This window comes from Crassostrea angulata, chromosome 2 (assembly GCF_025612915.1).
Source record: "Crassostrea angulata isolate pt1a10 chromosome 2, ASM2561291v2, whole genome shotgun sequence".
Lineage (NCBI taxonomy): Eukaryota > Metazoa > Mollusca > Bivalvia > Ostreida > Ostreidae > Magallana > Magallana angulata.
This window is the reverse complement of record NC_069112.1, coordinates 49,094,112-49,118,038: the sequence shown is the minus strand read 5'-3', so window position 1 is coordinate 49,118,038 and position 23,927 is coordinate 49,094,112. Positions and strand designations below refer to the sequence as shown.

The 23,927-nt window shown below is 36.5% G+C and overlaps 1 protein-coding gene across 1 annotated transcript; it reads right to left on the bottom strand.

Annotated features, from left to right (window-relative positions):
• Window positions 1–2,534: 2,534 nt before the first annotated feature.
• On the bottom strand, window positions 2,535–22,692 carry LOC128173737 (uncharacterized). Its single transcript, XM_052839394.1, has 20 exons — window positions 22,638–22,692; window positions 21,702–22,011; window positions 20,831–21,040; window positions 19,569–19,698; window positions 18,204–18,851; window positions 17,716–17,952; window positions 17,463–17,568; window positions 17,103–17,188; window positions 16,561–16,836; window positions 16,316–16,422; window positions 15,766–15,934; window positions 12,227–12,312; window positions 10,599–10,915; window positions 10,374–10,498; window positions 9,733–10,127; window positions 9,339–9,518; window positions 8,964–9,015; window positions 8,458–8,744; window positions 3,424–3,448; window positions 2,535–2,992 (listed from the first exon to the last, which is right to left on the bottom strand). Exons 2-20 carry the CDS (start codon window positions 21,981–21,983, stop codon window positions 2,676–2,678), a joined length of 4,035 nt encoding a protein of 1,344 aa, XP_052695354.1. The 5' UTR covers window positions 21,984–22,011; window positions 22,638–22,692; the 3' UTR covers window positions 2,535–2,675.
• Window positions 22,693–23,927: the final 1,235 nt, after the last annotated feature.

Below are 23,927 nucleotides of genomic sequence, written 5' to 3'. Positions count from 1 at the left end.
TTGAATAAAGACGACAGTGTTCATGTCACTAAACACACAAAATGGAAAAACTACGTAATCAATAGACTTTTATATAAACGCCTCATCTTTCAAGCCATACTCTGCACAATTAACAAGTTCGCCAAATCAAAATTCGGTCTTTGTTTTTCGCGAATGCATTTACAAACAAAGCTTGCAGTTGTCATTTTCCGTACACAAAATTTGGACTCTGTCACTTATGGATACCAAAAAAAAAAGAAATAAATACATATTCAAAATTTGCTATGTTTCATAGTGGATGATATTATAAACCTTCCGAATCCCCTCTAACCCGTCCGCCAATCGTTATGAAAAAAATGGAACCTCATCTCATTGTCTTCTCTATTTAATTCAACTGTTAATTGTCGTTAGTCCGGTTCAAGAACGTCGCATCGTTTTGGAAACCGGGGGGTGGGGTGGGGGGGGGGGTGTCTCAAAATCATGAAAATCCTTATCCGTTGGGGATGTTAGCGAAGTACATCTGTAACCTCAATTTTCCTGTTCATTTTCTTATTTTTACTTAATTTTGATCAAAAAAAAAAAATAGGGGGCCAACTCTTTGATAATTCAATTTTTTGTAATATGTAAATTTAAGAAAAATCTTTGCTGCGACAAAAAGTGGGGGGGCCCCCCTGATGGCACGTGCCTGTTACATGTAATATGGGTAGAAATAAATCACATATATATATATATATATATATATATATATATATATATATATATATATATATATATATATATATATATATATATATATATATATATATATATACACACACACCAATCGGAAGTCTATATCACCCAAACGTTTTTGTCGTTTACCAGTTGTGGAAATAAATAAACAACACAAACATCTGTTTGATACAGACTAACCAATTCGTGGGAAAAAATCGCTCGCCCACGACTTCACGGTAAAAGGCCTTACGATAATCTGACCATCTTCAGCTTAATTAACGATCCCCATTCTGACAAAGGATCAGATTGTTTTCATATTGATAGTTCTGCATACATGACCTCTGCATTCACTTCCACACAACAAGGACACAGACGAAATTGACTGCATTTCGTGACTAACTAAATGAAAATAATAATTACAGCAAAACTCGTTTGGTACAAGTATGAATATAGTGAAATATCGGATAGAGCAAAGTTTCCGGCAAGGTTCTAAAATTGCAAAATTTTACGGTTATTACGACATTGGTTATAATAACGTATTTGCAGATAAAGCGAACCAGTTACAGTTGAAAAATAACGTAATTTACACCTTTTACAGGAACTTGTTTTAATTTCGTTAAAGTCATACAAATTTACAAAAATTGTTTCTACATAAATCTTTCAATTTTCATCCGTTTATTTTAGGTTTCCCATAGAGTTGTTGCTGTTTTTGGTTTAAATGTCATGCCTTAATTAGCTATAATGATAGTCATATTGGGAAAAAAGTTGATATTGAATAGATGTACCTATTATTAGAACCATTTTAACAAGAGCTTGGACTTTTTGGTAGTTGTGTCAAACAGCAATGTGACATAGGCCTGTCTATTTGATTGCTGGCCACTCAGCCACGACTCTTTGAAATCAACAAGATTTGTCTGGCGTTTGAGCAAAGACTACGCAATCGGCGCATATTTCGCTTGAAACCGCGTCATTTTTAACATGTTTTGACGCAAGGAATAGATAGCTTCGTCCTACTGAAAGTCCAAGGTCTTGTTAAAATGGTTCCAAGAATTCGTTATACGCGGTTAAAACGAATTGCGGACATAACGAAGTAAATCCGCTGGTCCATACAACTTCGTTATAGCAAAGCGTTACTGTACAATCGAAATGAGAAATATGGTAGGAACTGGATGCATACTACAAAAGGCAAAATGAGAAATAAGAGAGATATCAGCTATGAACTGAATGCATATTACAAATTTCGTCGTTGAACTTCACTGGCCACGATGGAAATCTAGTATAAAATTCCCACTGTAACAAACTTTATGTTAATCATTGATTTACAAATGTAGCTTTCATACATGAACAATGGCGTATATTTAAATGTTTCGCGGAACGCTTGGAAATTGGAATAATATCAAAATACGTGAATAAGACACTCGGTATAACAAGTGATAATCAGTCTAGAACTCAGTCACAACACAATGGCCATTTCTCCGACATAAATAGCTCTACCAGTAAATTACATTGTCACTATGCCAGACAAAAGCAATCGGTTTTCGATTACTTTTCCATTAAATACCAAAACTAGCATTTCGGCCCGTGGCAATGCTCTTGAAAATAGACAAGTTTATAGAATCAAAATATTTTTCATTAATAACCGTTTTCGTCAAATATCCTGAAATCATATATCCGTTCAGTTTCTTTTTTGAGAGTGTTTTTTCGAAATTAGATACCGGTTTTGTTAAAACCTGTCTTTATTAATATCTTTTATGTTGTTGTTAATTTATTGTTTTTTGTTTCTTTTTTGTTATGGGGGAGGGGGGGTTAAGAGTTTATTAGATATGAAACGAAGACATAACCCAGGTATATCAAACAATTTATTAACAAAATATTATGAAAAACAATAGATAAGAAAATTAAGAAATCATGTACTAGTATCCTCAATAAAAAGCCCTTGAAATGTTGCTCATTAAAGTCAAAACCCTGCAAACTGATTATTCTTAAAACAGTGAGTTGCTGCTGCTTTGGTCGAGGGCATTTGTTGCGCACACCAAATCGAACCCGACTTCTAGAAGGGCCATCACGAGTACCCTGAATGTCGGCTTGAGCTCTGAATACAGATACCACTGTGTCAAAACGTCTCGGATGTTTGCGACTGGGTCGCGTTCGATTGGTCTCTGGAGTAACGCTAGCACGTCTTGTGATGAGATATCTAGTTCAACAGCCAGTGGGAAAACATCTCTGCTAATATTCAACGCCATGGCTGCCAACTCTCGTCTACTCACGCTGCGTTCGAGATATTCCTCCGAGATTTCATCTGGAGAAAAAAAAATCTGTAACACTTTTAAACATGCTACATATTGGAGCTAGCAGTTAAAACTGACAAAAACGCTTGTCGAGCCAATTTGTGCAACAAAGATACTCGGAAAGCTCTAATGACTAAAATCGACGCCAGGAAGGGGTGAATGCAAGATCTATGCAATATTTAATCCACAATAATTGGCAACGTTTTCTACGCAGCTTATCCAAGATGTTTATGATGGTGGTAATTGCAAAAGAAAAATGTCTAAGTCCGTTACTTGTACATTGAAGAATTATTGTACTAAAAGTTTTAATATCATAAATCAGGAATAACGAACAAAGACCAGTAGGAATGCCATATATTACTCTAAAAATTCGATTAAATGTCCTCCCGTGGATTAGGAATTAAATTATGATGCCGATATTGATTAGTGATTACTGGCTTACCGGTCTCATGGAAAATCCGGAATCCCTGAAATTAGAAACACACTCAGATTAAATTGTGCGATTTAAAAATCCTTCCACTGTGGGTCTTGGACGATTTATTTTTTGTTCAAGCCATTAACCGAAACTCGCTCTCCCAGTTTACTGACAACTATCATTTCATTTGATTGCTCTTTGGTGATATTCAAACAACAAATGATCAATTATTACAAATATCAAAATTCCCATCATGGGATACTGAGTACATGATGTATAAAAAAAAAAGCTCCCATAAAAGTTCTTGAGATCAAACTTTGTAGATAAGTCGTTGCTGGTATTTGATATTTCTGCAAGTTGCAATGAGTTTGAATCCATTAAAGGTTTTTGCGGACGTTTTCGTCAAATGTTGTTACCCCACTGGGTATTCTCTTTTGATATAAACAAAATTATTTCTAAACAAATTGGACCAAATGAATTCTCAACTTTCAAAACTTTATTGCACTAATGAACAAACACCAAAAAGATCTGTATACTATATGTAGTACAGTGTATATCGCCGAACAAAACACTTTCATATATCGGGACTTCGATTACTTTTAAAGCCGGTATAATTAACTTTGCAAACGTCCTGAATAAAAAAAAATATGACTCAGAAAATTATTTCTATTGTGAAAAAAATTAGAACTCGTATTTAATGTCAGTTCTAGAACCCCAGGAGGAAGACAGGCAATACAACGTCCTCGATTCCTCGAAGCAAATATCTAGAAAAAGAGAATTCTATGGCGCAACTGTATGTAATTCAACTATGTTTATCAAATATTCTAAATTTGGTTTTTAGCAATAAAAAGATCAAGAAATGCTGATTTTTGTAGGTCCTGAAGTTCTGTTATGTCACAATTTAACACCAGCCCGTTTGATGGTTAATTTTTTTTTTTACATTGTGTCAGACTTGGTTTTGGCATTTCGTCATCATTATTCGATATTTCATCTGTAAACACCACCGCGACATTTTTTGTCACTAGTTTATCAAATCTTGGATAAATATAGATGGTTTTGGAATTGCTCCTGGCTTGTTTGATTTGATAAAGATCTGAACATACAATAAAACAATACCCAAAATTGCCGAAATAGTCCCCAAAGAGAAACTAACCGATATTATATTCTTTGCTTTGAAATGTTAACTTAATGATAAGAGAGTGTGTGTGATAGAACCAAGCAAATGGCTATTAATGGAAGGGTGTCAAAATTTCAAAAATACTTTGTACATATACTCAAGACAATTAACATTTTTTTTTATAATTTCATTGCAGTAGGTAACCGGTCTAAGTTTCAAAATACTTTGTACTCTTATGCTCAATATATTAAACCTGACTTTTTTTTACAAAATCTCTTATTTTATAATTGCAGTTGGTAACCATGGAAACATGTTACATTATTTCCCCATTTTACCCATTTCAAACCAACACGCATAAAATATTCATATATTTCTTTTCTAATGTTATTGCAATATTATTTGATCGAAGAAATTTTCAAGACTTTGCGGAAATCGATTGAAAGAGAACAAAAATGTAAACTAATCCCCTTTTTTGTTAAATGTACACACTTTGATCTTTTTTTGCACAAAAAGAAGCATCGTTGAACGTTTGAATATCGGAAGGAGAGTGTTTGTAAAGTCGTTTTAAAAAGCAAGACGTTCGAGAAAAAATAAAGTCATTACAATGTTAAACTGTCAACTGTGCGAACGGATAAGTTACATCTTATGAAAAACAAGGAACTGCTCTTTTTTATCTTATCAAAGTCGTTCCTTTCCATCTTTATTATTGCTACACATAAAACCAGAAAATCTATCGCCTTGGGGATGCAATTTATGGCTATCATCGGATACTCGTTTAAGGAACGAACTGATATGTCGTAAATCAGAGAGATTTATAAAAGCAGGAAATGGCGAGCCGGTATCGACATATATATTTTTGTTAATCACTCCCCAGTTTTACAATATTATCCCCGTTGCACACACATTCGTTTTCTTGTGTTATAATTGTTTTTATCTCGTGTTTGTGCCATTTTGCGGTGGATTTTCCTAGAAGTAATAATTTTTCATGACACACTACGATTAAAGCTTCTGGCAAGAATTTTTTGCATCTAAGAGGTTATCAAAAATGGATTTTTTTTTGTAGATACAAAGAAGGGTAAAAGACTTTCTCATGGTTTTGTGATTGTATACATGTATATTTGGTTATAGGTGAATATCCCTGAGATTAATTTGCTTTGTGAAATTTCATGACTTTTTTTTTAAAGTGATGTTTGTTTTCTGTACAAGAGCCTTCAAGTTGGCTTATATGAGATATCCTATATTACTATTCGGAAAAAAAAATAGATCACAAAATTAGACAGATTGAATACTTTTTCACATTCGTTCGTGAATCTAACCAGATTAAATGGTAACCATGGAAATAATAATTTTTAATGACTGAGTGTGATAATATTTTGTCTTTATTATTACATTTCTCCAATAAAATGAGCTGTATTAATTCAATCCAAACTCTCTTGATTGTGTGCCAGATCTATTCAATATTATCAGCAAAACCTTTGTGCAATAACAAACGTTTCTGAGCGCAGTATCAATATTATTTCAGCCAATGCGAAGAAGGAGTTCTAAGCAAAATTAATCAAGTTTTCAACATTCCCATTTCAACATGGTTTTTAATTTTCCATATGATTAAGGAACTGTTATACTACAGTTTTAAGATCAAGGGGGGTATTTACCAGACAATACGCAGTAATCGATTTACATTGACGAAAAATAGTCATGTTACCTAGATAATTAACAATTTTCAGCTTAAATTACTAATGTGAAGGCATGGTCATTAACCAAGAGTTCTATTATATAATACGTAATGAAAAGTCAAGAGATAAATCGAAGACTCCAATAACTCATGATTGTGTTGTTATTATTAAAGCAAATTGAGCTTTTGTAATCTCCTAGCAGACGACATGCGAAATGCGATTCAATTGCGCTTAAATTTGACCCAATAGACAAATATTTAGCCTCGCTCAACAATGCCCTTAGTCGGAATCAAGTCAACATCACAATGGAGGCTCTTGAGACAAATTAAGTGATATTCGCACGTCACTTCCTGTTCCTCTTCAAGGACAGGATAATTAAAGCTAATATCCGCATGTTTATCCCTGAAATTTAGAAGTCGCAGAAGGAGAATTGTTTAATGAGTTTTCTAAGAAGAATAAGCTTGAATAAAATTTCATCTTATTCTAGTAAATTAATGTGGAAGAGTGGTGATACTTTAAAAACAGACGATGCAACAGAAATAATATATGTTTGTGGAAATCTATCTATCTATCTATCTATCTATCTATCTATCTATCTATCTATCTATCTATCTATCTATCTATCATTTAAGAAAGTTCTTTTCAAACAATTCAAGACTTGTCACACATTTAGAAGTTTTACTCTTTAATACTGTTCATACTGATTTGTCTCTGTTAATATGTATAACATAATTATACAATTTTTAATCAAGCCAATGGTCCGGTTTGACAACTTCTTTGACTCCATTGTTCACCAACTGTGATGTTCCATTTTATTTCTATTTTGAATGGATTCATATGTATAAGTCAGTTTTCGAACACCACTGTTGCAATCAACGACCTCTGCCAACAGAAAGGGTTGCTCTGATTGATAATTTAATATCAAAGAGGTTTAATACGTGAGTGAGTGCTGCAATACCCTGATTAAAACTATGTGATTTATTAAGTTAAGGATGTAAGAGTTTTAAAAAACGCCTAAAATTGACTAAAATTGCCAAGTGAAATCCATTGAGAATTTGCTACCAGAAGTTCTTGTACAGTAATCACCTAAGATGAAGATATTGAAGTTCGTTTGAACCGCAAACCACATCTGAGTTTTACATTTAAAATTTTTTAGTGAATCTTGGTTTGAAATGAATTATTTGGACAAGAACAGGTAATATAACTTCAGGGTTTTACCAATAGAAAAGACAAAAAAAAAATGATGACGTCACTGCGTTCAGCAGACAACTTCTTTCACAGTTGCCTTTCGTAAACTAACTGACCTTTTTGCCAAACGAGTCAAATGCAAGCAATCACTTAATGTTGTACAGTGGCACAGGAAGCAAACGAGAAGGTGGGGGAGAAGGATTCTGGGTTTGGTTCTGTCTAACTTTGCAAAAGTTTGCCCCCCCCCCCCCCCGGTTCCGATGCCTACATGTGTACATGTATATAGTATACCGCCTGAACCAAGTGAGTAAGTAAATAAACAACCGCAGGTGACAAGAGAGCAGGGTTATTATGCCTGATTGGATGCTATTTCTTTTCGTGTTATCAAGAAGTTCTTCATCCAAATCGAGCGATCCCGCTAAACTCCCCTGAAGAGAGTCGCTGCCGATCAAAGTTGTCACGAACAGACTCTGCTGCCGTCGGGTTCATGCTGGAAGTGGAATATTGATTAGGAAATAGAGATAAGAAGGATAAGATAAGAAAAAAGTTGGGTTTTTTTTTCCGGAATTAACGCATCGGTCTGTAAGTGAAGTTGATTCCCAGCGCTAATTATGTACTCAAGTGTAAAATCATAGCGCCTAGAGGAATGAGAGAGAGAGAAAGGAAAGGGGGAGAAAGACTACACTCGTTTAGCTGTTAACTAGTATTTGAAAAATCTTTGGATTGTTTTAGGGGGTGGGGGTGGCTTTGTTTTGAGTCAGTGTTTCAACTGCAAGCCAATCAGTCGGTAGGTTGAAAAATTATTTTTTTTTTGAATAGATCTACAAAAAGATTTATTTTTACAGAAAACTCTATAATCATCAATGGAGATTGTTAGTAAAAATATATGTAGTAAAGATTTTTTTCGTGCTTTGGTCTGGAAAGTGTCGAAAGGGTCTAAGATTCAAAACCCCCCTCCTTTAAATATAAGAATACAGTTTAGAATGTCGTAAAATTACATGGTCTGGAAATGACCTACCCAATTCATGCTCATGGGCAACTATTAAACAAATGAATGCATGAATCAACGAAGGCTCGGCTTACCTGACACATCACGTGCTTCCCCACCCCAGCCAAAACAATGGCTTCCTGTAGATCTCCAAGGGTCAGGGAATGTTTCCGTACAGCGTTCTGTAAGGTTTGAAAAGATTGGCGCCACGCGGTGGATCCCGCCGTGGATCTCGCGGCGGAGTCTCTGACCCGTCTGACCTCAATCTGGGTCAGACCAAGTTTCTGTGCTATTGTTGGAATGACCTGGGGGTCTAGTCTCCTAGCCAGTCGACCCACCAGCTGCTCGGAGGGGGACTTGGACAGTAGGTACTCTCTTAGTCCTGATAAAAGTATTTATGTCATTTATACAGCTACAATGGATCATGAATTACAACATTAATATTAAAGTATGCCAAAAGTACACAAAGAGACACAAAAGGTTAACTAGTAAGAGAGAGAGAGAGAGAGAGAGAGAGAGAGAGAGAGAGAGAGAGAGAGAGGGGGGGGGGAGTAGGTTATACCATTACAAATCATAAAATCTCAACCATAATTCAACTTACCTCTACAGTTTGATTGGCATTGGCCTTCGTGTACCGGATCCGGAAATGTCTCCTACGCATTCAAAGATATATTTGTATTGTATTGTTTTAAACATATTGTTATACAATTGCATTGTATTGTATTGTTACAATTTATCTTGTAGAGTATATTATGCATGTTCTCATTAAACATGTTTGGTTGACGTTTTTCTAATACAAAATAATTAGGTTTGGCAAAATGTTGTGCCATATATACGACATGAAAAATCAAAGATAAAGCATGAATGTCAGAGAAAATTCGCAATTTCTTATATGCCAATTGAAAAATAAAATACATGTATGTGGTTTTTAAATGAGTATAATATATGGCTCCTCCTCCCCCAAAACTAAATATACCTCAACAGGGTACCAGACTCCAAGTAAGTCACGTGATCGGCCTCCAACGCCATGTTTTTCACACTTCCAGTTATCTTCCTTCTGGAGCTGATCCACCGAGGCATAACATGAGGAGAAACAATTGCACGTGGCTACCTCGGTAACAAAGATGGCGTCATTTACTTGGAATTCTGTTTCTGTCTAAAGATGGAAACAGTAAAAAGAAAAACGCTTTAATAATCAATTATATCTGATTTGGAACTCATTGGTGGAAACTTAATTTGCTACTTGTCAGTTTGAATAATGTTTAGCTTATGTCGTCCATGTTGAAATATTCAAATATCGGAAATAAAATATATTGACAACACAGTTTAAAACGGAATATCTAGCTTATAATAGAGTAAGAAACACGTACTTTTTCTTTAGTAGTTACATGAATGACGTTATCAGTCACGCTATGAACGAACTGTGTCGTCTGCTTCACCGATGACGTCACACAAAGAATACGAGTAAGATTCAGTTCCAAGAAATGGCGTACATTTCTAGTTACTGTGGGATTGACATACACACTGCCAGATTTATGATAAATGTAAACGTCAATGCATTCTTCATGGCACGCCAAAACGAGGCGGTGGAAACTGTCCAATGAAAACGCTCCTACGTCAGCCGCCAGAAGAGGTTTTCCGGAGAAATTCACAACCGACCAAACAGAGACAACCGACGACAACAGACGCTGGAAGACGGACAAGGGGAGATAACCGTGACCGTGGAATCTCATTGTGATACATTTCTTCTCAGCAAAAAGTTTTTCTGCATGGCATGATAATAAGAAACATTAATAGTTATAACCTTGTTTTGAATTAAATTTGCACAATTTGTTGAAATCTGTTGCTAATTTCGGCAACATGAATCCGTCATTAATATTACTGCCATCAAACCAAGTGAGTTTTAAAAGAAAAACATTTAATGCTGGTTACTGTATATATAAACTTTGTGTAACTTTTTAGTAATTATTATTTTAATTCATCGGTCAATTTGAAGCAATTGTTGACGTACCCCTCAAGGATGAAGTACTGTGGACAGGAAGTAAAGCCGGCATAATGAGGTAGGTAGGGTCAATAAGGTTACCGTGGGAATCGTACAACATTGGCTTCACGAGAAGTCCCAAGTCCAAAAGAGTCCTAAATAAAGATCAATTTATGATCTCAATAGAAAATAGAAGCCAAATAATCGCTATCTCCATAAAACAGAGACGTTATTCGATAAACCACAAAATCCTACCCAAGTATGACCTGTCCTTGACCTTTGACCCTGTCCAAGGCGAGGTACTGTAGAAGCGTTAACTTCTGAATCACGGCTTCTTTGTATGGCGATGATTTCGATTGTTTCTCGTTCTTTTCTAAGTTGTATAACACGTTCAATTCATCCCCGATGACACAGGGGTCAAGAAATATGTAATTGTGGTGATCGACATGCGAAAAGTCTAGAAAGTTTCCGATGGACACGTGGTATTTCAGAAACACCTCTAATTCTTGCTGCTTTTCTAAGGGTTCAGAGTGTACCGTGTTGTATTTGCGGAACACATTTGACGATATCACCTGGAAAGAGATTAACATTTGTTTGTACCTTTGCTGACATGCGCAGATCCAGAATTTTTTTTCCAGGGAGGGTCCAAAGGATAATTGTTTTTGCAAGGGGGGGGGGGGGGGCGAGGCATATTTGTGATATATTTTTACTATGTAAATTTGGTGAATTTCCATTTTCCCGGGGGGGGGGGAGGGGTCGGGACCCCCCCCCCCCCCTCTCCCCCGACCCCCCCCCCCCAATCAAGATCCGCACTTGGCTGACATAAAACTATATCTCAGCTCGGGTTAATTTGTGAGTAAATCATTGGCTAAGAGCAGTCACGTGGTGACCATGATAGTATATTCCATACACAGTCAGTACGACATATTACTCCATTATGATGTCATTATTAGAGTGCTTGTCGTCAGGTTTTGCACCCAAATTGAAACTTGTACAGTGATAAAGTTAAATTTGTATTGTTTAATTCATCATTTGTCATTTGTACAAAGGCAGTCGGTAAGATATAATCGTTACATAGTTTGTAGTTGACCTAATATGGTTTATACGTTTATTTTTGGAATTTATTGAGCACGTATAAACCATATAAGGTCAACAACAAACCAATAACTAATATCCATGACTACGAGGATGTATTTGCTAACGAAACATCACGATTCCCAGCCGAGCTATTTCCAAAACACAATGTTATAACCTATTCTTATACCTTATTACAGACAAAAGCTATTCAGGCTGTTCAATTTGGTCGAGGTTTTATTTTCATAAACATCCGGCATTTTATCATAAACATCCGGCTGTGTTAATGCTTATTGCTTGTAATTAGTCGCAGCTTTTCGGGCCTTTCCGGCAGAGCTCGGAAAAACACCTCGATTTCCATGACAATCCCCCTTTATAAATACACCACAGAAGCGACATACCAGGCTGTCTAGCCAATTCTTATTTTAACGAGAAGCGACTCCATTTTGTATAAAATTCTAACATCCGGTAATGTTAATATATTCGAAAATGTTTTTCCGAGCTTTGTCGGAAAGGCCCGAAAAGCTGCGATTGTGCTTTTAATGGACATTTTAAATAAATTAGGCAGAAAGGAAAATTTTGATACATTTCTAAGAATTTCACCACCTCCGCCAACCCACACCACCCCCAAACCCTTCCAATCGCCTCGGGACAACCTGAATAAACATTATGAGCTCTTCTATCTCACACTTATCATATATCGACCCATTTTATGGAAGACAAAAAAAGGTTCTCAAAAGTTAATGAAAAGTTAAGGGATATTCCGGGAGACGCGCGTCACCCCTCTGTAATTTCAGTTTATCTGGTACCTTGTGGCCTTCCCTCTTCCGTGACATCAGTCTGTCGTAGAAACTAACCCAGTGTCGGGGGAACCATTCCGAGCCTTTGTGTTTGTCTACAGAATCAAAGTACATCTATAATGCAGTGAAAGATGATGAGGCCGTAAAGTAATATGTTAAGTGCAGCTCGATTACACCTTCAGGTTTTGAAGTCAACATTCAACAAAAAAGGGTTTGTTTGACATATTTATATTTGATATGTTAATATTACTCAGCAGTTCCCGAGCATATCTAAATCACAGACAATGACAGGGTATTTGTCTCAATACACGTCAAACGGCAATAAAAGTTGAATATTGTAAAAGTATCATGTTTGACGTGTCCTACATTTAGTTGAAAATGTTTTTTTTTCAACAAGTTACCTTGGCTCCGAATAAACGTTCTTTTTATTTGTCTCTCTCAATGTATCGGATTTTTAAGTTACTATGATGGCATATTTCTGCCCAATGCGTGCAAGTTATTTTTCTATCAAATATGTCGTCATGCAAAATAAATATGTTAACATGCAAGATATTTATGTCAACATGCAACATAACTATGTTGACATGCAAGAAAATTTCAATCAAATAAGAATTATAAAAAATCTCACCCATTTTCAGATATCGCCCACAGGTGACATCCAAGATGCTAGATGCTACTTATTTACAAGGGGCAGAGATATGCCACCATAGGTTTGGTATTTTGCATACAATATTTATGTTACGTAGCCTCGTCTGCAATGAAACATGTTTGGTGGCATGATTATTTCTGCTCCCTACATTCGAGATAAATTAAGTCAGCATGCAAGATAATTATGTCTTCATGCAAGATGATTATGTCTACATGCAAGTTACAAATCTTTAAAGAAAACCTGATTTTTATTTGGATAAAATCACTTGCTCACGCCCGTATATGACATTATAGATGCAAGATGCAACATAGTTATCACAACATGTAACTTATCTATGTTGACATGCGACTTATCTATGTGAACATGCAAGTTATTAATGTTTACATGCGAGAAAATAATGTCAAATTGTGAGATAATTATGTTGACATGCAACTCATTCATGTCAACATGTGAATTAATTATGTTAACATGCAAAATATTTATGTCAACATGCGAGATAATTATGTTTACGTGCAAGTTTTTTATTACAACATGCAAGATATCTTGATGTTGACATTATTAATATGTTGCATGTTAACATAATTAACTCCCATGTTGACATAAAAAAAACTCGCATGTCGACATAAATAAGTTGCATGTTGACGTGATTATGTTGCATGCTAACATAATTAACTCGCATGTTGACATTAATAAGTCTCATATTGACATAAATAAGTCGCATGTCGACATATCTAATGCATGCTAACATAATGAATTCGCATGTTGACATAAATAAGTATCATGTCGACATAAATGTGTTACCTGCAAACATAAGTAACTCGAATGTTGACATGAGTAAGTGGCATGTCGACATGAATATGTTGCATGCTTAAATAATTCATTCGCGTGTTGACATAAACATCATGTCGACATAAATGCGTTGCCTGCAAACATGATTAACTCGAATGTTGACATGAGTAAGTCGCATGTCGACATGAATATGTTGCATGCTAACATAATTGATTCGCATGTTGACATAAATAAGTCGCATGTCGACATATATATGTTGCATGTTAACATAATTAACTCGCATGTCGACATAAATAAGTATCATGTCGACATAAATATGTTGCATGTTAACATAATTAACTCTCATGTTGACATAAATATGTCGCATGTCGACATAAATAGTTTGCATGTAAACATAATTATCTCGCATGTTGTCATAAATAAGTCACATGTCGACATAATTATGTTGCATCTTGCATCTATGATGTCAGACTACGGCATTAGTAATTCTTTTTACCCATATAAAAATCAGGTTCTCTCAAAGGTGTAATTTGCATGTAAAGATAATTATCTTGCATGTCGACATGATTATCTTGCATGTTGACATAATTTTCTTGCCTGTTGACATAACTTATCCTGCAAGTAGGGGCAGAAATATGCCACCACACAAACCTAATCTGGTTACCGTAAAACGATCCAGATTTTATAACTTGTATTGGATATTTTCCTTGGACCTCTCCGGACTATATGATTAGAAATGAGATACGATCAGCCTCAACTCTACTTATTGTAGACCGTGCGTTAAAACAAACATTTCTGCTTTTTGCTACTACTTTGCTACAACAGTCAACTTATCAAGTCACCTAGGCCCTTTCGAAGTCACAGAGACACAGTCACAAAGACACAAGGTACAAAAACAGTTTTAAGAACCAATGGTGCATGATTAGACCAATCAGAGTTGGGGTATATAAACATCCACCCTACCTTTCTATTGGGTATACTTATAATCACTGACTGAAAATAGAGGCATCTGATTGGCTAAACACATGATACATTTCAATCCGGAAGTAAAATCACTACACGTGCACTCTTATACAGTCATATACGAATTAATGGCATTATTTAGCGGAAGCGGTATCCCGTAAAAAGCGCTAAATAATATACACAGCCAAATGTAATATATACGTTTACAGTATAATTCAAACTTACTATACTTATCTTGCTACAGTTTAGATAAAGATGGAGGGGGAGAAATTAAAAGTCCGACCTGATCCTCTCTAGAGTTTGCTTTTATTCAATAAAAATATCCTGATGTCGGCACCAATATTCGTGATATTGGCGATATCCATGACAGTTTGCCAAAATTTGAACCAAGACAGGGTGTTTGATATCCATTCGTACTAAAGGGCAATAAAAGTTAATCAAAGTACTGAAGTACTGAAAGCCGGGCTCTTTTGGTGTGTCTTTATGCATATTGTGAACTAAAGACTGAAAATCTCTCTCTCTCTCTCTCTCTCTCTCTCTCTCTCTCTCTCTCTCTCTCTCTCTCTCTCATGCTTTTAATGTCGGCAAAGCATCAGAGAACGACCACATTTTGTAAGCGGCTATAAACAAAAAATAAGTCTGTCTAGTAGAAGTTAAAAAGTTCAACAGTTGCTGCCTTGAATTTTGCAACAAGCATTATATATTCAATCCCCGTTTCTTCATCGTGCAGCAAAGTAGTTCATGGAAATTCATGCGCATTGTATGAGTCCAAAATGCACAGTGTTTTAAAAACACGTTATTAATAAGAAAACTAAAAAGAGAGACAAGTCATTCAAAATTTAAAAAAAGAAAGAAAATGCCAACACTTTTGACAAAACGTGGCTCTTTGGTTAACTATTTGGTATAGCGGAAGCTTTACCTTGACGCTGTTTGGTTTTTTGTTTATTTGTGCTATTTATAGTAACATTGGCGATTGGCCTGCCTATAGCCAGGACTCTGCTTTCAGCAGAGCCCGGCTAAAAATAACGTTTCACACTTTAGAGAATTACTACGATACAGATGTAGAGTCTCATGTGGGGTTGTTGTTGTCGGAACCCTTCTGGAATTTGCAGTAAATGAAAATATCCGAATATCGAACAGCACTTACTGGCAATATCCATGATAGTTTGCCGTAGGCGCTCCAGCCCCAAATCTCGCTCGTTCTCGACATTTCCACGGAGGAGAGGATCCAGGACCAGCCATTGGCGGACTGGGCTCCCGCTGAAGTACTTGTCCAGCTGTTTGATCACGATATCAGAGCGTGATCGGACGAAGGTCTGCAAATCAGAACAAGTTATTCATCAGGGTATAGCGATGTAATTCAAATTTACAGGTAACTTTAAATTCAGACATGTAGCAATTTCTCAAGTTGTACATCAAAAGATGCTTATTTGAAAAACTTGTATGCAATCAATAATATACTAATACCTTGTATTGGTATTTTCCATTTTTTTAGGAGAGAAAGCGTTATTGGTTGAAGGGGGTAATTTTTGGAGCGTTTGTTTTTTATTTTAACAAAACCAAATGGTCAAATCAAAACAGAGTTATTTTCATTTTTCTGATTCCCTGTACGTTAACGCTGCATTCCCTGTACGTTAACGCTATGTATATTCCCTATTCGTTAACGCTATATTCCTTATACGTTATTTCTATAATACCTCTTTTTGTTCTTGGTGGTGTGTCCCAAACAGCACAATGTGTGGATGCCCCCTGTCCGTGGTTTTGGTAAACGTGAAGATCATTTTTACCCACGTGGTCAGAAAATCTTCAAAATAACAACAAAATGTCGCGTTCGATTTCCCCATAAAATCACACTGCTAAATAAAATGGGCCATCATGGACCGAAAGTGACGTTTACCGGTTCAATAAAAATTTGTCAGAGTCCCGCCGACTATATACTTACCTAACAGTGAGGTTTGGCGAGACCCCGGGCCGCTCTCTGAGTCCTGTACGCTGTCTGTGATGATCTGGTTCAAACTGTACAACAACACGTACACAGGGCGCCAATCCAGCAGCGATTGTCGCCCCTGGGATACGTCACTCTCTGAGCCGAGTTCCCGGATGTGAACAGAATGGAGCTGATCCACGTTCTGGTTGTGACGTACTCCGAGATCTCGCGGGGTGGGCGTTGTCCCGAGATCTCGAGGGGTTGGGGTGGTCTCGTATTCAGGAGTTTCGTCTGCAAAGAAAATCAAATCAGGTGTGCATTGGATATTCTCTTTGGACAATACGAAAGCAGGTAGAGTTCCATTATTACGTTCTGGACATGATGCACTTTTTCTTTAATAAATAAAATGAAGACGGTTCTAGGGTTTAAGATGTAATTTACATTATCATTTTAGTCGTGAGCTTGATCCAGGTGCATGATCTTCAGTTTAAGCAAGTCAAAAATCATTTTTCAATGATTTATACAAAACACTTTGCAATTATTATGATATATTTCACCTCCTTCGACTCTTTTCCTGCGTGGACTGGTTGGGTGGTGTGATCTGTATATAGCTTTGTAGGATTCAGTATTGCACCATACGGAACTGTTTGGAGAGAAAGAAGCATGCAACCAGAAAGTGCAACAGTAGAATCTTGAAAGCGTAACAACAATAATTATTCATACTCTTCTTCTCTCTCTCTCTCACTCTCTCTCTCTCTCTCTCTCTCTCTCTCTCTCTCTCTCTCTCTCAGGGATACCTCGTGTCATGGTCGTTGTTTATTCTCTCTCTCTCTCTCTCTCTCTCTCTCTCTCTCTCTCTCTCTCTCTCTCTCTCTCTCTCTCTCTCTCTCTCTCTCTAAAAAAGCAAGCAGGGATACCTGGTATCATGGTCGTTGTTCAGAATATCTTTACCGTGTATGTAGAGCGACTTCCAGTTGTATGGTACCGGCAATATGAATGTGGTATAGGAGTTATCCAGACCGGCTGAAAGATAATTTACTGTGAGAATGATTTTGCCTTAACTTCAAAAGAGTACAATTTATTTACATATTTCGAACGTTCTTCCAATTAAGATCGGAAAAAGAAATTTAAAGATATGGATTTTTTTTTACATATATCCAGAAAAATCACCTTTATTTTTCACTATGTGTTTTCTTCTACCCATGAATATTCGTAAATTTTCTTTCGTTTTCTTATTTTCACGAGCACCTCCCATTGCAAAACTCCTTATCAGAGATTTTGGCGATGACCCCACATGACCTATCACGTTGATGGTGACGTCATTTTCAGCAAACTGTCCTCTTTGAAGCGCTGCGAAGAAGACGTCGCGTTCTTCGCTTGACATCCGCTGAATCTCTATTGGAAGACCTGCGATTTTGATAATTGTTTATTTATCACAAATAAATGTACCCAAATTTAAAAATTTTGATTCAAATTGACTTGAAATGAATCGCTGTTCAAATTTGTTTGAAATTTCAGGAAAATGACGTGTAAGCCAACTATCATTTTTATCGTCCACATGGTTAACATAGTAATGAAGAAATTATGAAAAGAAAATCAATTTAATGTAAAATTTTAGCCAAAAAAAGCAATTAATTGTTAACATGAAGATGGATTACTTTCAAAAATATGCTTGGCTTTTATTTCTTTGGCAACCATGATCGCACCAATGAGTGCAGATTCAGAGGGTGCGTCCATGTAAATAACTTGTCGTCTGGTAAATCTCTGTCTCATTACGTCACGCAGCTTCCAATACTGGGAGTGGCCGCCTGTGAGGATCACTGTCGTGTCCTCACTCACTCGGAGCTTCTCGAAAGACGATTGGAGGAACTCCAACACTTTGTCCACGGCCTCCTTCAGGAAGAACCAAACCACGCTCTCGTCTGCAACGAGACTGTTCTCAGTCATGGTGACCTTTTCGCCGTACCTGGGACTCGGCGAGAAGACGTCTTTCCCACGAAAAGAGGGCACGAGAAATTTGAACTTCTTCATCAGAGCATGTGGAATCCCAAAGATATATTTCTTGCTGAACTCCGGCGCCATGTTGGTTTTGTTCAGTTCAAATAAGTTCATGAACTCTAACATCGGAACCGGAAGGAAATCCTCGAAAGCTTGCACTATGTGCGCGCCGATGACGTTTCTGAGAAACTTCAGGAATCGTTCGTCCATCAGATGACCCCCGACTTCTACCGAGTATTCCAAATCCACGTTTGTCACTGACCCATCTGTTCCATCCATTTCAAGCTTTGCCACTCGTACCGATGACCCTAAAATAATGGACAGTGCAATTTGCAATCATGATCATGATAACATGTTGAGCTCACAATAGTGGACCTTGCAGTTTGCAATAAAGTCGGAAGATGAACGTAAAATCGTGATAACAGGGGGATCCTAGAACAATGGACAATGCAATTTGCATGTAAAATGAAATTAAATCGTAATTACACAGTAATCTTAGTACTAGTTTATATAATCATGGACAATGCAAATGCATGGAAGATAAAACTAAATCCTTATAACAAAGTTCAAGCTTAGACATTCGAACTGAAAATGGATGTTGCAAGTTGCAAGGAGAATAGGAACAATTCATGCTTAAAGGAAATGTGATATCGCTTTTGTTATATTTTACTATAATAGCTCCATAACTGTAGCTTGCCCCCTCGGGTTGACATACCGTGGGTTCTTCAGAGTGGAATATTTTTTTAGCACTTAGTTTATTGTGATAGAGTGCACTTCTGCGATACTCTATTAAAGCGTTTCCGTGAAATTAAAATCGCAGCAAGTTTCATTTAAAATCAATCTTTATCTTTCCGCTGATAATCTCACTGACATAAATCAAACATCAATAATTGAACATCCACAAAGGGCAAATTAGTCCGAAGATAAATTGCACTGAAAAATTTATACACTTATTAATCGAAATTGATCACCCGCGCTGTATCGATCAGATGCAGTCGTAAAGTATAGAGCAATTAAACACTCACCCCCTATGTCGCATATACAGAGGGTCTGTTCACTCCCAGTAACAGGTTTGCTTTTGGGGAGAGCTTTTGCGGCAGTCAACATCGATTCCACTTCCGGTATGAAAGATAGCGATCTACTGTCTAGTCCTGCCTGTAAGAATAACACAGAGTGCACATAAAGCTTTTCCATAATTGCTCAACCTTTTGCAATAACAAAACTTCAAATATTTGCTGCTAAAACAACGAACAAATGAAACGTTAACGGACATAAATATGTAACATCAATTGTCATACGAAACATCAACTGTCATAATTATGTAATATCAACTGACAAATGTAACATTAACCAACGTAATAAGGTATTATAAATGTAACATTTATGGACAAATGTACATTTATGGATTTATGTAACACTTATCGACATATTACATTTACTACTCGTGTAGCATCTTCTGAAATGTACCTTCATGTGTAATATTAACTGAAATGTTGTATTTACTGACATAAGTTACAATTACTGACGTATGTTACATTTACTAACATATGTAACATTAACTGATATATGTAACATTAACTGATTTATGTTACATTTTCGCACAAATATTTACATCTATCAAGTATTATTCCCTCTATTTCTCATGGAAACTTATAAGTTAATTCATAGCTCTATAGAAACTACAGGACTGAAATCTACACGTCCCGTTTATCGATTAGTCGAAACCTACAGCAACTTGAGAAAAATCACAGACTGCACGAAATAATCATGATGATGTCAGACTCAAAGTCTCACAGGAGACGATTTGGCTCTTTCTTTTAACTAACATACTTACGTCATTAGCAGTAAGTTAGTGAATTTTACTTACTTTTCATAATCAATTTATAAATAAGTTAAAATAGAGATGTTAATATAAACAATAAAATGCTTTCTTTCATGATTTATGCGGGTTATGAAGGTAGCAATAATTGCAGAAAAAATTTACATAACCCGCTCACGCGGGTTATATTTTTGTTCTGCAATGTCGCTATCTTCATATCCCGAATGATTCGCCAAAGAAAGCATTTTATTGTTTAAATAGGTATATTCTTTGTCATGTTACATTTACTAATTGTGTAAAATCTAAGAAATTTAAAATTTACTGCCGTATCTAAAATCAACTGAAACGTAGAAGTTACTATAGCATGGTACAAATACCGACATGAAATGTTTACTGACACGTGTAACATTTACTGACATAATGTTTACTGACAAATGTAACATTTACTGACACATAACCTGGATATACCTTTATGGCGGCTGAACTGAGGACCGTGACGATGTCGTCCCGAGCCTTCATGGGGAGGTTGATGACCCAGCGGACGTTGGAGGGGGTCAGGGTCTCCTCCTCTGCCCCCTCCCCGCACCTGGCCAGAAGGTGGGAGGAGAAGAACCGGAGGACAGCGCTCAGCATGTCCATCACTGGGACGGTCTGCTTGTTGTGGCACTTTACGTAGTCCTGGGTTGTTGAATGTAAATGTTTGATGATGATGAGAGAGAGAGAGAGAGAGAGAGAGAGAGAGAGAAGTAGTACATGTAGTTCAATCAAAGAAAGATAACTTTTAAATGTCTTAGGTATTTGCGGAGCATTTGGGTTTTTCGAGTTCTCAGTACATAGGCGTCGGAACCGGGGGGGGGGGGGGGGCTAGGGGGGGCTTAGCCCCCCCCCCCCCCCACTTTTTTTGCAAAGTTATACCTAACCACTAGAAACATAGCATGATAGAGGGTTCAGCCCCCCCACTTTTTCTCGCAGGAAATATTGTTTCTAAATTTACCTTGAAAGATTGAGAAGTGGGAATCAAATGCATACAAGCCCCCCCCCCCCCCCCCCCCCCCCCCCCACGGATTAGGAATTTCATGATTTTAGGGGGAAAAAATTTGGTTAGTAAGTTTTTTTTTTCTTTTAGAAATATAGGTATACTCCCCCCCCCCCCCCCCCCCCCACGGATTAGGATTTCCATGATTTCGGGAATTACTTTTTTCTCAATATTTGTGAGGATTAGTCTAGCCCCCCCCCCCCCCCCACTTTCAATTTGCTTCCGACGCCAGTGCAGTAAATATATCTGCTACAGCAATATAAAACACTAATACATATAATAAAAGATTAATTATCCACTCACCTGTTTGTCCATCAGCATTCTCTTGATGTTCTGACAGTAAAACCAACCGGGCGACTCCCCGGTCTTCCGTAATTCCGCGAACTTCTGCTCAGCCTCGTCTCCCAACGAATGGAAGTGGCGGGTGGGGGTCAGAAGCACACAGGACTTGGTTTTACTCGCGTGGTGGGGCCCCCACTCCGGGAACTGGACTTCTTTGGCGTGGTCCCGCATGTTTCTGTAACCATACCCCACGTATGTCCCTCCCAATTCGAGCGCGGCCGCCACTTTTATAACGTGAGCCATTTTGATTTGGCGACCGTTAATTTAACCTCTTGGAAATAAAATTCATAAAAAAAGCTTATCGTGTATGCGACAGATATAGAATAAAGGTAGATTATGAAATAGACACAAATATCAAGTCGAATTGTGTATTCGTGATATGTCATAGAATTGAGAACTGCTCTTATGGATTATTTCTTAAATTTCTCCGTAGCTTAGTTTAGGAAAAAATGTTTGGTGGTGCTAGCTAGTCAAAGTTTGGATGCATTTAACTTCAGTGATTGCTAGGATATTTACAAATGGGTACACATATAAGTGCATCAAAATAGTCGCGCGCAAATGTATTTGTGCATATAAATAAAGTGTGCACACTGTCCATAAGAAAACTTACATTTGATTGCATTCTTGAAACATTATGCATGTAAAATAATGAGTAGAAAAGGTTCATATTAATTCATACTTGTTTCGATTCATTCATGAGCTATTTATAGTTTTAAAGAGCGTCACATAATTGTGGAAAGTTATGATTTACGTAAGACAAGCTTATAACTCATTCGAAGAATGAAAATGAATTGTATGATCTTTTTTCTCATTTAAGCATTAAAATCGTGAATTTCTCTGACCTAATTAATTAATTTTGACCTAGAACAGTTAAATTAATGCCAGTTTAACACTCACCATGCCGTGGCCCCCGATCCTCGATTTATCTGACAGCGGTTTAAAGGGATTCTTTAATCCAGACGATATAGCTTTATAAAGGTATTAAATTACGTGATAGATTTAATTAGTTATTGTTTTATTCTTTAAATGTTTAAATCGACAATGCCGCTTTGACACTGTAATTAGATCATTATCTAATTTGATTTTAAAATCTTAAAATATTTCTTTGATCGGTCATCCAGAATTTTAAAAAAAAAATCAGTGCACTTTGATAGAGTGAAATAGCTTAATCTATGTTTTTATATACTGAATCGGTTTATTCCGAAATCTTTAAAGATGGTTTGTGTTTTTGTTTTTGTTTTAGTTTTGTTTTGTTTTTTTTGAAAAATTGATAATATACAAGAGGTCCAAGGGCCTTAACGGTCACCTGGTTAAAATACAACTATTTCATTTACCCATTGCTTGGTCAATTTAATAACTAGCATATGAACAAATAATTTCCTATTATAGAAAAAAAGTTACTCAAAAACAAACTTGATAGCTAGTTTTTTGGTTTTTTTTAATATCAGGTTATGTTCACCTTAACGGTTTTCAAAATTAATTTATTCAATATAGAAATAATGAATATTGTCCAAAATACTACTCAAGAAACCAAATCTTGATAAACATGTTTTTTATTTCAGTTGATAAAATTTAAAGAAGTCCAATATTCCAAATTCTAAGATATTGGCTTGATATGCGTGAGAGCAGTGGAAAAGTGTGTGTGTGCTTTTTGTTTGTTTGTTTTTTTTTTGGGGGGGGGGGGTGAGGGGGGGTTATACAAGGAAAACAAATGTAAAAATTCCACCGAAAGAATATAAACATATATAACTTTATTTATTCAATAATCAATAATGTGATGCATATTAACATTTATGCTTTATAATCAATTTATCATATGTACATTTTGTAATTCTTGCATTGGTGATTGTCAACATGAAACGGTAACAATACAACATCATCGTATGTCACTACCATGTACATTTTACTGCTCTTCCAATGCATGGCTGATGGTCTCTATTTGGTATTTATAGTTCTCTCTCTCTCTCTCTCTCTCTCTCTCTCTCTCTCTCTCTCTCTCTCTCTCTCTCTCTCTCTCTCTCATCATTACAATAAGAAGACGTTGATGAATTTCAATCGTTAATAAAAATTAAAACATACAATGGCATTCAATTTTAAAAGTATAGAGAATCAGATTTCCTACATCTAACAAAAACGTAGTTTGATTGATTTTCAGATTATTAGAATGTATGTGACGTAATGAACGAA